This window comes from Typopeltis vanoorti, chromosome 17, assembly GCF_054136105.1.
Source record: "Typopeltis vanoorti isolate ZY-2024b chromosome 17, IOZ_Tvanoo_1.0, whole genome shotgun sequence".
NCBI classification, from domain to species: Eukaryota; Metazoa; Arthropoda; class Arachnida; order Uropygi; family Thelyphonidae; genus Typopeltis; species Typopeltis vanoorti.
The window spans coordinates 41,737,643-41,757,917 of record NC_143565.1 but is presented as its reverse complement, the minus strand read 5'-3'; the positions used below and the strand labels follow the sequence as shown (position 1 = coordinate 41,757,917).

Sequence of the window (20,275 nt, the reverse complement as noted above, 5' to 3'; positions counted from 1 at the left end):
TTTTTCTGATTTTGAAAATATTTTTTATGTTTTTACATCTTTCATTTAATTTTGTTTAGTTTACTTATTCACATTTTTCTCTTTACTCTCTCGAAGCATACACAGACTTATTTACTGGTAACTTTCGAGTAAATTACTAAGGCATGACCGACCCCCCCCTCATACAGTATCATATTTTTATCCATCCATTCTTGAATACTTTTTTTGACAAATTCTTACAGCACTTTTACCTATAATTTGCTACTGCAGTCTTAGAACTTCTCCCTTATGCACGGGCATTATTTTGCACTCTTTCTTGCTCCCTTGGAATTCTACCAGAGCTGAGACTTAAAGGGCCTAATCAGAGGCATTGCCAGTTCCCTTGCACATTCGCACAAAACCCAAGCTGATATCCCATCTAATCCCATAGATATGTTTACATTGAGATTCTGCAATATCCTTAGAAACTCCAATTCATCCATCTCTATTCCCACATTAGTGTCAGTCACATATATTAAAGCAGTAACCTCACTAGGATGATATATGCTTGCAAAATGGTCCCTCAGTAACTCAACTATTTTATCTGATTATGTAACCTAGTAACCGGCTTGCACCCTCAAGAACATCACTCATTAAGGTTAATCTTCCACATTCATTCTTCCTCTTACTTGCCACATAGATGACTTGTAACTATATCCCATGCACTATCATCAACCTTACCCTGAAGTATTTTATCACATAGAAAAAATTTAAGCTTCTTCCTAAGCTTGTTATAATCATCTACCCTGTAGTTCCACATATATACCCCTTCTTGACAGAATATTCCTCATGTTGTACAATCTCCCAAGTTAAGACTGCATGGTCACTACTTTCACCAATAGAAGGCAATGCGGTCACCTTCATTATGGATAGTTCTTCTGATCCTATGACAAGGTCCAATACTTTCACATCCCTAGTCCACTCCATCACATGCTGCCTCAAGTAATTATCTCCCGGTAGGTGTATAAATTCCATTTCCTTCCTGCAATGTGATCTTTCTTCCTTCCAGTCTATATCTCAATAGTTGAAGTCCCCCATAATAATCACTCAAGCTGTATTTATTGTACTAACTAATTTGCCAATGCATGTCTTCCAGCTCATCTATGGAACTCCCTGGCCCTATAGCAACCATGAACTGTATATTTTGTCTTACTGGCCTTAATATCTCACACCAGACTGCTTCAAATGAACAGCCACCCTTCTGCTGTTCTGTTTGGCTATAATTCATCCGCTATTAACAGCAGTACCTCTCCCCCATCCTCTCTATCTTCACTGAAAATATGAAACCATTCACATTCTCTTCCTGTAACATGATCAGGTGTTAGCCAAGTCTCACTAATATAATGCCTATAACTTTTGGCAAGGCTGCACTAACTAATACAAAAATCTCTTCCCTCTTGTTCCTGATACCTCTGGCGGAGTAGTATATAGAAACTGCAGGATCCCTTTAGGCCCCACCTACCTTTACTTACTGAATTAACTACCCTGTTCAGTATTTTTGCTTGAGAGAGATTAGAATTCTGCACTTGGTCATTCTCAAACTCTCTTACCTCATGGGTGCTTTCACATAAACTCACCTGCTTCCACCCTCATTGCTCAAGTTTTCCTGAATTTGCATTTCAGCATGCTCAGTGAACAAAGCTCTCTAGACACGTTAAACCAAAAACCATTTAGATGCAGTCCATCAGCATTGTACAGCATCATCCTTCTTTCACTGAAATACAGACCACAGATCCAACATCATTCCTTCTGCACAAACTACATACAGACTCACTAGCTAGCAATGTCCTCCTCCTCAGTTCACCTCCATCATAGCATGGTAGAAGACTTCAATCTTCATTTTCTCGCTCTTTAGTTTTGCCTCTTCTAACAACTCCTTTACATCCTCCCTCATAGAATACTTCTGGCCTCTTAAATCATTTGTACTAACCAAGATAATCATTTCCTTCAACTTACCTTTTTGCATCCAGATGGCGTGACTAATATTGTGAATTTTTGCACTAGGGAAACATGATTTAGTCACACTTTCATTAAGTACTACCCTGATCATTGAGTCTTCGTAAATAATTTTCTCTTTAATTTTTTTTTTTTTTGTTTGCTTGGTCTCAGTCCGCTTCTGCAATTTTGTGCTTTATCCTTTGAAGAATAACATTCACACACACTATTTCTTCATTGATGTCCATTTTTTCTCTATTTTCACATATGTTCAACATTAATAACATCATTTTCCATCCTACCATTGGTACTGTTAGTAGTGGACAGTACCATCGGTATTGTCCACTCTACTAACATTTGCTATGTTCTCATCACCTAATAGGCACTCACTTTTGTAGCATTAATACACACTCTCTCCAGTTTCAATTTCCTTCCACATATCCTTTAATTTTCTAGACGAATACATTTCACACACATACACTGCACTGCACAAAATCCCACAATGTGGTCTTTGCTGCCATTTTTCTACCATGTATTGACACCATATTGACAATATCATATTTAAAATAAAAATAAAAAATACAAGGTTTACTTACAAACTGAATAGCTCCGTCAATCACACGCATCCGTTTAAAACAAAAACTACAATAAGTTAACTATTATCGACTAAAATATGAAACAGTTACTTATCTTTCAGGAGTGCTAAATCCACTCTACGCACACACAATATGACACCTAATGGCGTTCATCAATAATATTCAATTTCATTCTGCTCAAACTAAATGGTGATTACTTCTGTGGTGATTTAAATATATACCTGTGTCTTGAACAAAAATACAGTGGGTACTTACTATTATTATTAGCTCTGCTCTTTTTTCCAAATTTTCCCAAACATTTTTATATGTCTAGAATTCATTTCTACTTTGCTTTTTAGATCTCCAACAATAACTAACTTTTCCTTTATATCGACTGCTGCTCTGATTTGAAAAATTCCTACATAAATTCACTGTCCAATTCCCCATTTTAATGTTTATTCGCATCAGTATTTGAAAATGCCTACTATTCAAAAAAATTATCCTGAATTAAACACTATAGTTACTCCTTCCTTTCTCTGACCATTACTGCCTGAATATAGCATCCTGTATGAGTTATTTAGAAAAATCTCTCTTTTTCTTCTTTGTTTTGGCACACCACTAATTATGTCAATGCGGTACTTCTGTAATTCTTCTACCAGTTCCAATTAAGAAAATTATTAAACCCAATTAAATGGATTTAGTAGCTCTTTTCCACCACAATACATCTTATGTGATGGAGTGAATCTGAATTCTGCTGATGTCGAGTTTAGACAGAAAGTTATTCTGAAGTATACCATAAAGGAACTTCTATACTGGAGATTTATCCAGCTGAATGAAAATGCTCTTCCAAGTCTTATTTATATCTGAAAGAGCAAAATATTTTAAATTCTAATTCTTTTACAAAAGAAATTAAAACTACAGAAGACAATTTCATGAAGAATGGATACAACAACTGTACATTGTTATACGATGTTGTTGTATATTGTTCAGCTTGACAGAAGCTTGGCTGGGAAATAATACAGTATTTCCTTGCTTGTTAAGTTGCAAGCAACAATAACACATCTCAATTTCTCAAAAAATTATAGTCACACAGAAAATATAAATAATTTCATGAACGGACTTTTTGAAAATGACAGTTTAATAGTAGCTTTTAATAATGCACCACTAAAGATCATAAATTATAACTTATTAATATTTCTGTACGGATTTAGAATGTAATGTTCCAAACAAAATTATGCATCATTTAGACTTACCTAGGTTTCTTTTGTTAATTTCTTCTTTCAACAGGTACTGGCTTTCCTGCTGCAGCAAAATAGAGAAGCCTTACTTTTACAATTGAAATCACGATATCTGTAAATACATATGTGAACACTTCACCAATATCAATAACATAAAGTTTTTACTTTATTTGAAAGTGAATATCTTGGTATTACTTTCATCAGTTGTCTCAGAGACGCATGTATCACGTATATCATTAAGTAGTTTGAATAACCTAAAGGTTATTCAAACTACTTAAGCACACTCAATTATTTGGACTTATGGTTATTTTTTAATGTGAATCATTATCAGGCTGCACAACAACAGAATGTTATGATGTTAGTGTAGCTGTTAAAGCATTTTCTAAAAAGGGGACACATGGTCAAACACCGAGTATGAAATTCATGATGAAGAAGTAAAGATTTTTCCTCTGTGAAAAAATACAAATATTTTTATTATGGTATATTTATGTTGTAAACAGGGAACTTTCTGGGTGAATATTCAGGTTCGAGAATACATTGAGGTTGGCTGGTAAATTTGGTGATTTTTGTCTGTTTTTATTGTGTTTTCCCTTAGAAAATTAGTGTTTTGTAGTAGTGTTATTTTAGTGTATTTAGTATTTTATCGCATATTTTTATTAGATATTTCAATATTTAGTATACGTTTGAAATGGCGCCAAAAATATGCTAAAATTAGCATTTTAGCATTTCTTGCCCTAAAAAGCACCATAGGCGAGAACAAGAAGGTTAGCCCTGCTAATGAGGTTATTGAGGAGGTTAATGAAAATGAATTAACCTCCAAAATAGCAAAGTTGAAGCAGATCATCAGAGAAATGATGTGGGAATTGCAAAAAGTCTAGAGGCGTTTAAATGAACAGAGGGAGAGAAAGAAAATTAAACAAGAAAATAAGAAAGAACAAAGCAAAGAGCAGGTAAGTCAGGAAATAACGAATATCAGTAAGTGACATTGTAATCAGTAAGTCACTCATCTATAGAGTTTTATTATAGTCACCATACCAAATAACATTTGGTATGGTGACTATAATAAAACATGCTATAGATGAGTGAGTTATAACATCAAGTTTTCCTGGAGCAAAAATTAAGAATATAAAGGAAGCAATTCAAAAACAGAAAAGAAAAGTAAACGAAATCCTAGTTGTAGTAGGTAGGAACAATTTAACTGGCGATAAGTTCAGTATGAGAGAGGATATGAAAGGGTTGTTGGAAGAGGCAAGAGTGAAGAGTGAGAAAGCGAAAATCTTAGTATTTTACCTCGCTATGATAAAAATGAATTAAGAAGGACTATCATGGCAAACGATTCGATGCACAGGCTATGTAGAAGGAATGGATGTGTGGAGTGAGTTTAAGGGAAGATTGAATTTGTATAAGAGGGATGGCCTACACCTGAATGAGTTTGGTATCAGGAGTCTGGAAAACTAATAACTGGTATGAGACCTAACACAGAGAGTCAGAAAAACTAAATTACAAAGGGAGGAATTGTGTGAATGTGAGTGTAAGAGAGACAACAATGTTATATAACTGTGTTAATGACGTGAATGGGCTTTGTCATGGAAATGTTGACGAGGAGAGAATGATTGTGGGTTTGTGTTCCTCGGTTCGGATCCATCATGTGTGCAAAGATGACTACATGTGTAAGGCATTAGAGAATAATAGAGATCTGCAAGTTGTCCAACTGTGTCAGGCAGACTAAAGACAAGACAATACAAAAGAACAAACAGGTAGATTATTATGTCTGTACATGAATGCTAGGAGTATCAAAAACAAAGAGATAGAGTTTGTTGACTAAGTCAATAGTTGCAACCTCAAATTGTAAGTATTAGCGAGACCTGGCTATCAGAATCAGACCTAGTAACTGGTATCGAGTGTCAAGGGTACAGTATTTTTAGGAAGGATAGAGAGAATGGCTTGCTGCTAATGATATTGGATGACTTGAATCCACTTAGAGTTGAGACCTATGATTGTAGTACTACTACTAACGATATTGCATGTGGCAGTGAGTTTTAAGCCATCTCGTGTAAGGTGGAATCTAACAAGACTAATTACATAGTGGGGTGTTGTTACAGACCTGGTAGATCGGTTGATAGTGATGAAGAAATGCATCACCGAATAAAAAAGATGAGCATGAAAAAAGCAATCATAATGGGAGACTTTAATTATCCAAATATTGATTAGGTAGCAGTAGAATCTCATGAGAAGAATGAAAATGCATTTATTGAGCTATTGCAGGACAACTTCCTCAAGCAGCATGTGACAGAAGGAACTCAAGAACAAAGAGTGTTCGATTTGTATATATTGTCAGGGAGCTTTTAGTTAAAGATGTAACTATTCTACCTCTGGTTAGTGACAGTGATCATGCATCATGAGGTATTCACTTGGGAAGTAGGAGTTAAATGGATGTGTAATCTTATTAAGCAAGAGATTCGTAAGAAAAGGACGATGTGGAAGGAATACAATTTGCATAAGGATGACATCCGTTATGAACATTATAAGCAACAGGCTAGAATAAACACAACTGTTGCACTGAAAGCAAAGTCTGAGTATGAAAAGAAACTGGCTCTGCATGCTAAAGATAACCCACAAGAATTCTACTGACATGCTGCAAGTAAAAGAAAGAATGAATATGAAAGAATAATTCTTCTAAATCCTGATGGCACAAGGGTTACAGATCAGAAGAGGTTGTTCAGTTAATGAGTGCCCATTTTGTTAAAAGCTATCAACCTGGTATATGCAACATTGATCTCACTGTCACCTCTTCACTAGATGAAGAAATGCAGGTGTATGAGGATGAGGTATTAGAGCTGTTGCACAAACTGAATAAGAATTCAGCAATAGGGACTGATGGGATATCAGCACGTGTGCTAAAAGAGTGTTTAGCTGAAATGGCCATTCCTTTGACTAGGCTGTTTAATATGAGCCTAAGAACAGGGAAGATTCTGCAGGAATGGAAGGACTGTATGGTAATGCCATTGCACAAGGGTGGTGCAAAATCTGATGTATCCAACTATCGACCAATTAGTATCTCAGGAGTGGTGGTGAAGATTTTGGAAAAATTGGTTAGGACTTGCATTCAGAAATGGGTTGACAGTGAATCTCTACTTTGCAACGAACAACATGGGTTTACTAAGGGAAGGTCATGTTTTAGCAACTTGCTGACATTCTATAACAATGTTACCATTGAAGTAGACAAGGGAAATGGATACACCATGATACGTTTGGATTTTGCTAAGGCTTTCGACAGAATACAGCATGGCAGACTGCTGCATAAATTGATGAAAATGGGTTTGGGTTATAGAATATTAGCATGGATAAGAGGATGGCTGACTGACAGATATCAAAAAGTGGTATATGCAGGATGTGAGTCTGCAAGATTTAAGGTAACTAGTGGGATACCACAAGGATCACTGTTTGGTCCACTGTTATTCAATCTGTACATTAATGATATTAGGAAGGATTTGACAAGTGACATATAGCTATTTGCTGATGATGCAAAGATAGGTAGAGTAATCAGGAATGCTGCTGATATACAGTACTTGCAGAATGATTTGAATAGGCTGGAATTGTGGGCATGTGAAAATGGGTGTCAGTTCAATGTCAGTAAATGTAAAGTCATTCACTTCAGAGTGATTAAATCTCCAATGTCATATTATATTGGTGGGATTAGGCTAGAAGAAACTGATGAGACTAGGAATCTTGGAGTGCTAATAGATAGGAAGTTGAAGTTCAAGGATCATGTGGATTACTGATAATTTTCTTATGTCCACATCAACATTTTTTTCATGACCGACTATTTTTGCAGGTTATTTGGTCTGCTTCAAGATTAAGATTACAAAAATATACTTAGATGTCTGATATACAGAGCATTAAATATACAGATATACAAGGGATCGGTTAGTCAAAGCTAGAAAATTAGGAGAAAATCTCTACATTACCTCTAAGGACTAGAAGAACTGAAGGGACTTATGACAACATCGATTTTGCATTTTCCCATGGTACACTCTGACAGGATATTGAATGAATGAGAATGGAGTGGTAGTTGGGACAATGCTGATCAAACTGTATTAAACCACATATAAATATGATCAGGGCTCCAGAAATCGACTCTCTTGCTTGCCACAGGTGAGTAAACAGAGACAAGTGGTAAGTAAATTTTCAGCCTCGCTCTACACGCATTAATTTTTTTTGTATAAATTAAACTTAAAAAACAAAACAAACATTTCATTCATAATAATAATAAATTTTGAGTTTAAAACATCTCCCCATTTCACTCAGAGAAATGTTATAGGGATCTTTTCACTTCACGCACGCTCTACTACACAACACACTTCCAGTTTTCTTTTGATAAATAGTTCTCTTTTCGAGCAATAAAAATTAGTGGCCATTACATGTTATAGTTACAGGACTTGACTTGAAAACAGAAAATATGTAAGTTTCATATCACATATGCATTTAAATTAAATTGCAGTTATCTTTTCCAATAAATTTTTAATCAAATCAATGCATTCATTTAATTCAATATTAACCTCAAACGTATATACAGTAAGCATGACATATGCAATTAATATTATTATTCAAAAGGACTCAATGTGGGAGGGAATGCTACTCCATAATTCACTGTCTCCCTTACTTAATCCTTCAGCTACATGATACCACTACCATCAACACACAGACAATCTAATAATAGAAATCAGACAATCTATTCTTTAAAAAAAAGTAAATTAAACTTCTTTGAGCACTTTACTCCTTAATTAGGTGTGCAATTGTAATATAGTATTATCCTATGCCAATTTTACAGCTCACAACATGAATTGGCTTAGTGTAATTAAATGCATGAAAATTTTACATAATGCAGATTTTTTTTTAACACTTATTTAAAAAAATACAATTATCTTGCAAGGTTAAGTCCAAGACCGGACCATCTGACTGAGCGCATTGGGAAAAGTGAGTCTGGTTCCATGTTGAGTGCTGCAGACTTTGTTTTTTGTGAATTTTATTGTCTTCCTTGTTAAATCATCATTCATGGATAATTTATATAAATTCATCCCTCATTATTAACAATAAATGAAAGGAAATGCAAATCGAGTGGTGATGAGTTGTATTGTGGCATACATTTTAAACCTACCTTAAAAGAAAGCTCTTACTTCAGTATAATTATGTGTAATGTATAGCAAGAATTAAAGAATGTATTACTTTGTTTTGTCAAAATAACATTTAGTTTTTTTGTTTTTTTTTAAAACATCACTACAACAATATTTATATAAAGTAGATCAAGACCTTGGGCAAATAAACTTTTTTCTGGCTAGTAGATTTAAATGGTATTTCTGGAGCCCTGAATATGATGGTATAACATATGATATCAAAATGTCATATCAGCAGGGATATTATTCAAAGCAGCTTTCAATTTTCATCAGGAAAGAATAGCAAAGAGTGAAAAGTTAACTACTTGAACAACCTAAAACTTACAAAATATGAAATACAAAAACAGGTGAAGTTAGCACAAATTACAAAAGCAGCAAGTTGACATAACTGGCATTACAAGAAGTAGAAGAAGACAAACAGGTGAGTACATCTGAATAACTAAGATATTATATTCATTTAAGCAATAGTGATTAGGGAGAGTAAGAAGTAGCTTTATATTTGACACTGCATATGATGATAAACATCTTGAATGACAAACAACTGCAAGTAGTATTGAGGAAAAATTTCCAAGTGTGAAATTGGATAATGACTTATTTGTAACAATGGTTGTTACAGGGAAGGTTCTTTTATGAAAGAATTAGAGGACTTCTAATTGTTGAAGAGAAGAGTTAAGATGGAAAAGCTGGTTCTTGTTGAAGGTCTAAACAGTAAAACAGAAAATGAATTGTAGGCATACTGAAATAATAAACATACTACACATTAAAATTATATAGTGAAATAAAGCATTTAATATAATAAAAAACACTTTGAGTTGAATATGTCATCCTATCTTCAGATTAAACTATTTCCTATGAAAAGGAAAAATATATACACTGCTAGATAGGACTGCTATGAAGTGCTCTCCCAACCTCAACAAGTATGACTGCATTCATATACCAAAGATCTGGGAGATTATCATTTTAAGACCTAATAGCCAGATTTCTCTTACTTAACTCTGTAGTTATCCAACCCATAGAATGTGCCATGTAAGGAAATTAGGTGTCAATTACAATTTAAGTTGTTTCTACAATTACATAGTTTAGTGCTGTGTGCCTGTCACAGGTTATCACTGTGCTCTGGTGATGCTGGGTAGAAACCCAGCAAAATATCAGTGAGTCTAATAATTCCCCCCCCCCTCTTGGTGTTGGTTACACTGTTAAGCATTATTATATATATATATATAACAAATGGACTGTTACATGGAAAGCAAACATGAAAAAATGCATTCTGTTTACGGCTCAGTGGACAGCAGCATAATACTATTAGGAAACTAAAGAACAATAAGCAAGGAAGTGAAAAAGTTAAGCACAAAAAATTATATATAAGTGTCTAGTTGGGATTATCCAATAGAGGGCAGGAGGTGCTGCATGTGATTTTTTAGAGCTGAAAGATAAATTGTTTTTTAAAATATTTAGCAATAATTGACTCTTTTTTCTGGGGTATTTTTATGTGTTTAATTGTAAGTATTGTTTGCTTGATTTTGTGTTTTTTAAAACATGTTTTCTTGTAATACTGTGCATAAAACAATGGCAGGCAATTTCAGTATGTGTAAACTGTATGCACTTCACAGAATGAAAGATATGCAGAAGGGCAAAAACTGTTGAGTGTGTGTGTGCATTGTTAGTGTTTTGAGAGTGAGTGACAGATGAAGAGAATAAAAAATAAAGACAGTATTCAGTTGAAAGACAGAATATGAGAAAATGCGACTGAGATTGGCAAGGTTGATGAAGCACGTGGTAAGTGACAATAAGAATGCAACATCAAAAAATGAAGAGATGACCAGATGGCAATGGGAAAGATGGCATACTTATGTGGAGTTCTCAGAACAAAATGTTAGATTGGCTGGTGAAATGCCTGATGTATAGTATGACAAAAGCAAAAGAAGAGAGAAATGGGAGGGCAGAGAAAGAGTATGAAAGAGCAACAGGAAGAGAATAAGGATCAAATGTTGTATAATGATTCAGTGATAAAAGATTGCTTGAGGAGAGCACAAAGAAATCATGTTTCCCTGGAGCCAAGATTAAGGATGTTAGCAATGTTGTAAGGAGGCAGAGAGTGAGGGTGAAGGAAATATTTATTTCAAATGGTATAAATGATCTAGCAGGTGACAAGTGTGGTATGCGAGGAGATATGAAAAAGGTGCTAGCACAAGCAAATAAGAAGAGCAAGAAAGTAAAATTTGTGAATCCGTTGCCATGGTATAATAAGAGGCGATCTGAGATGAAGAGATATGATCATAAATAATTAAGTGCACAGACTGTGAAGGAGGATTAGTGTGGAGCGAGGTTTATGGAAGGAAGGAAGGATTTATATAAGGCTATTTTGGCTACCTTCTACTTATGCCTTCTAAACTTCAACTCTCTGGCCTCATCAGTTTCATGCAGTTCAATTCCATAAATATAGTACACAGCATGTGATCTTTTCTTACCAAAGCGCATCACCTTATACTTGACCATGTTAAACTGACAGCCTATAAGAATTAAATCTTTGTTTATATGTTTGCATTTGAATTTGGAGGAGTCTAGAGAAGGTATTGTTCAGTTAGAGTTCAGAAGTGCAAAGTCAAGGAAAGAATTTTTTTTTTGTGGGGGGGTGGATTTAGGGAGAATGATCACCTGATGCTCAATGTAGCTACCCCCAGATTAAAGGGAGGCTGTGGGATGAAGAACTTATAGGCATTAATTAGACTTGAATGACGATAATATATTCATAGAGATAAAATGCAAAGAATAGTCACAGTCTGTGCTCTTAATTATTTATGATCATATCTCTTCATCTCAGATCGCCTCTTATTATACCATGGCAACAGATTCACAAGAAAAGCATCTTCAGAGAGGACAAAGGAAACAGGATGGAGAGAGAGAGCGAGGAGGGGGGGGTTCCTAATGAAAGCAGAATATCCTGCCAATGGATGCAGAGGGCAGTTCATTTGAGACAACTATACGAGGATTGACTGAAAAGTTCTCGGCCTCGACCATAGATGACAAGGCTATCGGCACGATTTTTTTTTCTTTCCCCTAAGTTAGCATCTCTGTCATAGGAATCCATGTGAAATTGCAAGTCATTCTATCAAGTGGTGTGTTTTATACAGCTGTCTGAAAAATTCTCTGTATCCCTTGAAATGGATAAAATTGAGTATTGCAAGGTTATAAAATTCTTTGTAAAAGAAGGTTTAATGACAAAAGAAATTCATTCAAAGTTCATAAAAGTTTATGGGCAATCTTCACCTTCATTTTCAACAATTAAGAAATGGACTGCCGAGTTTAAACGTTGCCGTACCAGCCTTGAAGATGATCCATGTGAAGGATGTCCAAAAAAGTGTAACACCACCAGAAATCATTGATCAAGTGCATTTTGCATTTGATTAGGCATTTTGTTTATGGTATTGGATGACCGGCGAGTCAAAGTGCATGAAATTGCTGAGATTATAGGCATTTCAAAAGAATGTGTAGGATATATTTTGCATAAAGAATTGCAAATGGAAAAGCTTTGTGCAAAATCTCTGAACAGTGTTTGGAGCATTTTAACAAAAATAAAATTTATTTTGTGTGTCGATTTATTACTGTGGATGAGACTTGGATTTACCATTACACACCAGAATTCAAACAGCAGTCAAAACAGTGGAGGTTGTTCAGAGCCAAAGAAGACAAAGCCGGTTCCATCAGCAGGAAAGGTCATGACATCAGTGTTTTGGGATGCTAAAGGCATTTTGTTTATTAATTATTTTGAAAAGGGCAAAACAATAACCAGGGAATATTATTCCAATCTTTTAACCAGACTAGACGAAAAAAAAATTTGTGATAAAAGACCCAGTTTGCAGAAGGAAAAAAAATCATCTTTCATCAGGACAATGCACCTGCTCATGTGTTTTGGCAATGGGAAAATTAAGGGATCTGCACTATGAATTGTTGGAACATCCACCCTATTCCCCAGATTTGGCTCCCTCTGACTTCTAACTCTTCCCAAAACTAAAACTCTTCCTTGCTGGTCAGTGTTTTTCTTCAAATTAAGAGGTGATTGCAGCTGTAGAGAGGTATTTTGCATATCTTACTGAGAACCACTACAGGGATGGGATAATGGTGCTGGGGAATTGCTGGAATAAATGTATTAGACTTAAGGGAGATTATGTTAAAAAATAAAAATGATTTTGAAAGTATAAATTTGTTTTTTCATTGTTATGTCGAGAACTTTTCAGACCACCCTCATAGAATGGGTTACTGGGGAGAATGTAGATAGTATGCATTGACAAATTAGCATGGTAAGTGCAGGTTCATAATTATTACAGGAGATTTCAACTATGAGGACATAGATTGGGAGGAGGAATGGTTAGAGGGAGGGAGGGAAAAAAATTGAATTTACATAACTGCAAAGAGATGATTAGCTGAGACAGATATTCATATATAATGATTGTATATATATATATATATATATATATATATATATATATATATTCTTAAAGTATCTCTGTTTATGGCCTTGTGGAATGCCAACCAGTGATCTAAATGCTGTGAAACTTTGCAGGAATACTTTTGCATCATGTGGAAGTGATATCTAAGAAAAACAAAAGTAGTTCCAAAATTTGCTACCAGGAGCACTGTAAACACTAAATGCATGGAGTTTGCATATCACGCAACTTGGCAGGTGTCAGGAGGGTTTTATAAGGTGGAGACGAGATTTTCCCCTTCATTCTGGTTGTTGATATTGTCTACAGTGATGACACTAACCTTGCCCCAACATGGTTTGCTCATGAAGCTGTACTACCTAAAGAACTGCAATGCTGCTGCACTCCACAAATTTCATTGCTTGAACAAATGTCGACGAGGTTCACTGTCTCCATATGCTCTATAACTGATGAGTTGTCATTCTGAAGAAACAGGATCATTGTGAGTTAGATCTTGGGATTTTTCATATGTATATATGAAAAATCCCAAGATCTAACTCCCAATGATCCAAGATCTAACTCACAATACTTTGATGTCGGCTATTGAGATGTTCGAGGAAAACCATAAGGGATTCATGTCCATGGCTCCAAACAATGAAGACATCATCCACATAACGTTTCCAAACTTGTGGTTTGGAAACGTTATGTGGATGATGGTTTCCCTTATGGTTTTCCTCGAACATCTCAATAGCCGACATCAAAGTATTAAGTTTACTGCTGAGCTTGAAATGGATAATTCCTTGCCTTTTCTTGATGTCAAACTGACTCGCTCTTCTGGAAAACTAAAAATATCGATATATAGAAAACCCACACATACCAACAGATATCTGCACAGTCAGTCCCATCATTTCCCTCCTCATAAGCTTGGAATAATTTCCACCTTGGGACATAGAGCCCGTTCTCTTCTTGATGATCCAAATGAACTGCTTACAGAAATAAACCATCTGAAAACTTCTTTCGAAGTTAATGGATATTCCAAGAAAATCATTAACAAATTCCTTCTTGATCCTCCTAGACATCACTCAGAAGAAACAAACAGATTCAAAAGCAATATATCTATTCCTTACATAAGTACTGTTTCACATAAATTAGCAAAAGTTCTAAAAAAATACAATATCAGAACCTTGTTCACTCCACTTGCAAAGATCCGTTCCTTAATTAGCCACCCAAAACCTTGTCATCATCAACTCAAATACCCTGGCGTATATAAAATATTATGCGACTGCGATATTCCTTATTTCGGGCAGACGGACAAATCTGTCGAAATGCGTATGGAAGAACACATGAGAGACATTACTTACAAGAGACAGCGAGCAAGTGCATTATCAAGTCATATCCTTTTCTCGGCTAATCCTAATGATGATAACCAAAGTCACAAAGTCTGCTGGGAAAAATCTACAAACATCTTCCGTTGCAGTGACGAAATAGAGAGAAAAATTGTGGAATCGAGAGAAATCATCTTCAATCCTGTTCATCTAAATAACAACTTGAGCTACAACCTCCCAGATAGTCATTCAGCTGTAATCATGTACTGGCGTTCACGTGATGCAACAAGCACGCACTCTCCCAAACAATGCAACAAATGAAAGAACAGCTTCAACTACAACGTTTTCATGCTAATTATGTATAAAGACTGTCTATGTTGTTCATAGTCTTTTAACCCTCAATGTTTAGTGTTTTTTCTTTTATAATGTCACCTGAAGAAGGCTGTTACAGGCCGAAACTAGTAGTGTGTTTATATTAAAACCTTTTTAATTAAATCTCGGTTCTAGTCATTCAATTTTTTTCATAAAACTATGTATGTTAACCGAGTCAATGATCATTCTGTCATATATATATATGGAATTATAAGTAGGTGATTATGATAAGCTGAGGAGTTAGCTTTCAGCATCAACATTTGGAGGGGGGGGGGAAAGAGAGGTTAGTTATTAAGAGGTGTCTGAGAAGATCTGTATTAGACTGTATACCCAGTCAGTTGGATTAATCAGGTAGGAATTAGATGGATAAATAGCATCATTAAGCAGGAAATGCAGAAAAAGTTGTAGAAAGAGTATAAAGAAAAAAAGAGATGGTATACCCATGAGCAGTACAAGGCACAAACAAGAAGGATGGTCGCCTGTGCGGTAAGGAATGGACAAAGCTAATTATGAGAGGAAGCTAGATGATGTCAAAATAAATCCAAAGGAGTCCTTTTGCTCTGCAACTAGAAAAAATGGGAAATGACCATAGAAGAGTGACTTTAAAAAGTGCTGATGAAAGGGAGGTAACAGGAACAAAACAAATCGTTGAGTTATTGAGTGTTTATTTTGTAAGGGTGTACAATCTAGGTGGTGATATTGCAATGCTGGACGTGATACTGACTGATGAGAAAATACAGGCTGAAGAAATGGAGGTGTTTGCACTGCAGAACTGCAATGCAAACACAGCCATGGGATTAAATGGCATGTTGGCCCCTGTATTAAGAGAATGTATAAGGGAATTATCAGCTCTTCCAACCAAGCTGTTTAATTTAATAGGAAGATGCCAATTTAGTGGGAAGAGAGCAAAATAGTTCCACTGCATAAAGGAAGCTCCATGACAGAAGTAGCAAATTATAGTCTAATAAGCATCTCAGGAATGGTGGTTAAGGTATCAGAGCCATTGGCAAAAGACAAAATTCTGGACTGGGAAAGTCTGATGACTGATATTTTATAAGGAGCAACATGGTTTTGTGAAGGTTTTGTCAATCTTGCCTTAATATTTTACTTATTTTTTATAACAGTGACAATGGAGTTTGGAAAAAGGAAATAGTTACTAAGTGATATTGATGGACTCTGCAAAGGCATATGATGAGATTCCACATGGAACTCTTGCATAAACTGAAGCAAATGGGGATGGATATGAATGTGGTGATTTGGATTAGAGGGTAGTTGATGAACAGATATCAAAGAGTGGTTTATAGAAGAGATGAGTGTGCAGTAAAAGGCAGGTGACTAAATGTTGTGCCACAGAGTTTATTAGTACTTTGTTCTCAGTTGTTGAATATATACATCGGTGATATAAGAAATGATCTGATGGGAAATATTCATTTCTTTGCTGATGCAAAACTGGGAAGACTAAGTCAATGAAGATGATGTAGAGATCCTGCAGGATTACTCAAACAGAGTTGCAATATAAACAAAGATTTAATTTTTTATAAGCTGCCGGTTTGATGTGGTCAAGTATAAGGATATGCACTTTGGGAAGAAGAGATCACAAGCTGTGTACTATATTCATGGAAACTGATGAGACCAGGGAGTTGAAGTTTGGGGACATATGGAGAAGGTAACCAAAACAACATATCAGATTACATGGTTGTTTAAGAACACACTAACAAAAGATTTAGAGAAAGTATTGTTTCCCTTTATAAGACTTTAATAAGGCTAATCGGGACTACAGATTTTGTCACCCACATTCCATAGGAATGAAGATGTGGCGAAGAAGATCCAGAAGCAAGTGACAAAGATTGTGATAGGTCTATAGAATGCTCCCTATGAGAATAGACTGAAGGACTGTGGCTTTAAAAACTAGCTAATAGAGAAAAAAAAAAAAAAAGAGAGCAGACATGATAGAAGCACAGTAATTAAAGGAGATTTATAGGATTGACACTGAAAACATTTTTCAATAATGGTAGGAAGGGAGAGAACAAGGGATCACACCTGGAAACTGTGTAAGAGTGTGGTTAGTAAAGATGTTAAGACATTTTGTTTGGAGAGTGGGGGATTGGTGGAATGGTATGGCCAAAAGTGGTTGTCAGTGCTCATTCACTATGATCAGTGAATGAGTTTAAGGAGAGATGATAGTTATGGTGTGAATAATAGGCCTCCCACAATGAGTCTCGACTCCATGGAGATACTCATAATAATAATAATCATACAGAAAGTGCACATTATAAGTGATACTTTAGCAACTAGTTCTCAAAATTTTGAAAAACTTAAACCATAATTGTGGTTCAAATTGAGTTGATTATGAAGGGCTTAAATAACATTCCTTGAAAAGTCTCTCCATTTATAAGAATTGATATGCAGAACCAAGAATATAATTTGGAATCTTTAATGCAGAACTTTAGTTCTATTCCAAAGGATCCATGGCTAACAGACTCCATGTTCTGCAAGACCAGATTTCTCAGGAAACAAAAATTGATGTAATCACATTTAAATTGTCAGATGGCTACTATAACTTTTTTTAAACTACTGCACATTCCTAAATAAATTTATGTCTTGATGACTAACAACATTAGTGCAACAAATTTGGCATGGAAATCAATAAAAAGAAACTACAAAAAATAAGCATGAACTTGGAAAACATCAATCGCATTCTCAGTGGGGAATCTAGAGAACAAGCAAGCACTGCTATTTAGGCAAAAAATTTAGTTACGGTGTTAAATCAAATACAGAAATAGGTAACAGACTTAGCAAAGCTAATAAGATATCGAATTAGCGTTAAAAAAAAGAAAAGAAATGGAATGCAACAAATTAGCCAAAATATTAAAATTAGCAATAGACAGGGTTATGGATCCGAGAACTAGATCAAATAAAACAGTTAAGAAAATAACTAGAGACCACTGATATGACAGTTAAGAAAAAATGAAGGGAATGACTCATAGCAGAATCATATTAAAAATGAACATAGTGATCTCTTGAACAAACAATGAATTAATCAATCCTTGAATTGTAATTGTACCGTCATTTATCCAAACCATCAATTATTTAATGATTACCACAGGTAAATCCACAGTCAAACAGAATGAAAGAGGAAAAGTTAGCAAAAACAGGTAATTTTTGCGGAATTAGCGCGCACACACACACAAACTAGAGGAGGACCAAGAGCTAGGTAAACTGGTCCTGTTAGCAACACCTTAGAAGACTGAAATTAAGATGTGACAACTGGAGACCCAACAAATAAGATTAATTTGGAAAAAAACTGCGGATAGGAAGACAGTAAATATAAACTTATATAGCACTATACACAGGACACAACTTAATCATTCAAATGATAGATACCATTACAAATAGCTCCAGGCACTGGCTTGGTTGGCTGAGTGGTTAGCGTATCTGCTCTCCAGCCAAAAGGCTACGGGTTTGAATCCCGGTGTGGTTATGGATGTTTGCAATTGTTGAAAATACTAGTAGTGGTGGTGGGCGGTAGATGATGGTAGTTGTGGTTTGCTGTAATTGGTGGATTGAGTGGTGGAGACAGAGTTGCAGAGTAGGTCCTCCCTCGATGAGTCTTTGGACTCCTTGGAGGCGTCATGTAATAATAATAAATGATAAAATATTAGAGAATTTAATAAATATAGTTTTCCTTCTCTTGGTGTTGTTTATACTGTAAAATGTTATTATGAATAATTAATGACTCTTAAGCCTTTCTACACTTATCTGGTTGAATATTAAACCTTGAGTGTTGTTGTAATGAGTGAGTGAACAAATTATTTCTGATGCCTCTTTTTAAATTTTTTTTTATTATAGCTGTTATATTAGATGTATAGATGTACAGTATCTTGGGTTATTGCCAAATTTTTATCCTCATTGTGGAAGACTAATAGTGATTTGTATTTTAATTTTTCATTATTTTATTTATTTTTATATCCATTATGTACACAGATATCTCTTAAGTGGCTTATCTGGTCTACATAAATTCTTCAAATACAGCATATATTTCAGCCTCTGGTTTCCAGTGGACAAGACAGTTTCAAATCTGTGTGCAGGGAAGGAAGTTATTTTTTTTTTGTGTGTGTGTGTGTGTGTGTATGCAAGTGATATCCTTGTTGAAAACATTATGTTGAAATTGCACCCTTAGTAAATCACTCCCTCCATTTTAAGTAGTTCAATTCTTAATTCAGAATAAAAGGAAAAGACAAACTTAACTACAATTCAAATTTCTACACAGATCTGTATCTCAGGACATCATGCACGCACACAATCTTAACATTCAATTTGTCCAATAACTCATTAAGAAATCTGGTCTTCAGACACTTTATAACCTAAATAAAAACCTTTAATTTACAATATAACACATACATATACAACATAAAATCAATACAGCAAACAAGCACCAACAAATTCTTCAAATCGCAACTTTAAACAACTGGATACATTAACTACACAGTTTCCCATCAATTTTCATAAGCCAATAGTTATCATTCTATATGGACAACTTTCGAAATTTCAGCTTCTTTCTTCCAAAAGAAACTTTTATTCCCACAGGAGAAAGACCAACAAAAAAACTGCTACCTAGATAAGTCACTCAAATTCTTGAATCTCAAATCATGAAACACTGAAGAAAATGTATCTTGCCTTCATCCAAGACACTTCTATAACTCCATTTTCTATATGAAAGTAAAAAACAAGCTCCACTGAATAAAAACCTCAATGTTTGATCACATGAATTGGAACAAATTAGCCTTCTATATGAAAGCTTCTGAAGAAATAACTAAAACATGACACCAGTATCGAATTGCCTTTAAGTCTAAGAATTATAAATAAAATTTTACTGGACCATATTTTTATATGAACAGGAAATTGATGAAGTTCCTCTCAACTTTAACTGAAATAAAGTCTATGTGGATTCATGATTTAAAAACTTTCCACATCTCTTTATACAAGAGATGTCCAGAAAGTAAGTTCCGTTTTTAAATATTTTCACTGCAGTGCTGCAATTGCAATGGTGCGCATGCATGTTGAGTTTGTCGATTCCTTAGGAAGGCATTGGTACCATTTTCAGATATTCTCGCAGTGAATATGCTTCTTGGTGTGTGTTTATTATGTCTAAGAAAATCAAATCACCTGCCGCATGTAAAATTAGGTCAGTTATCTGTTTCTTGAATGCGAGGAACG

At 35.1% G+C, this 20,275-nt stretch overlaps 1 protein-coding gene across 1 annotated transcript in view; it reads right to left on the bottom strand.

The window, feature by feature from the left end:
• The window catches only part of LOC150097320 (thioredoxin domain-containing protein 11), a 243,433-nt gene that overhangs the window by 94,479 nt on the left and 128,679 nt on the right, over positions 1 to 20,275 (bottom strand). The window contains exon 9 of the mRNA XM_090407348.1: positions 3,782 to 3,830. Coding sequence (XP_090263474.1) covers positions 3,782 to 3,830 — 49 coding nt within the window. The remainder of the gene's footprint in view (positions 1 to 3,781; positions 3,831 to 20,275) is intronic.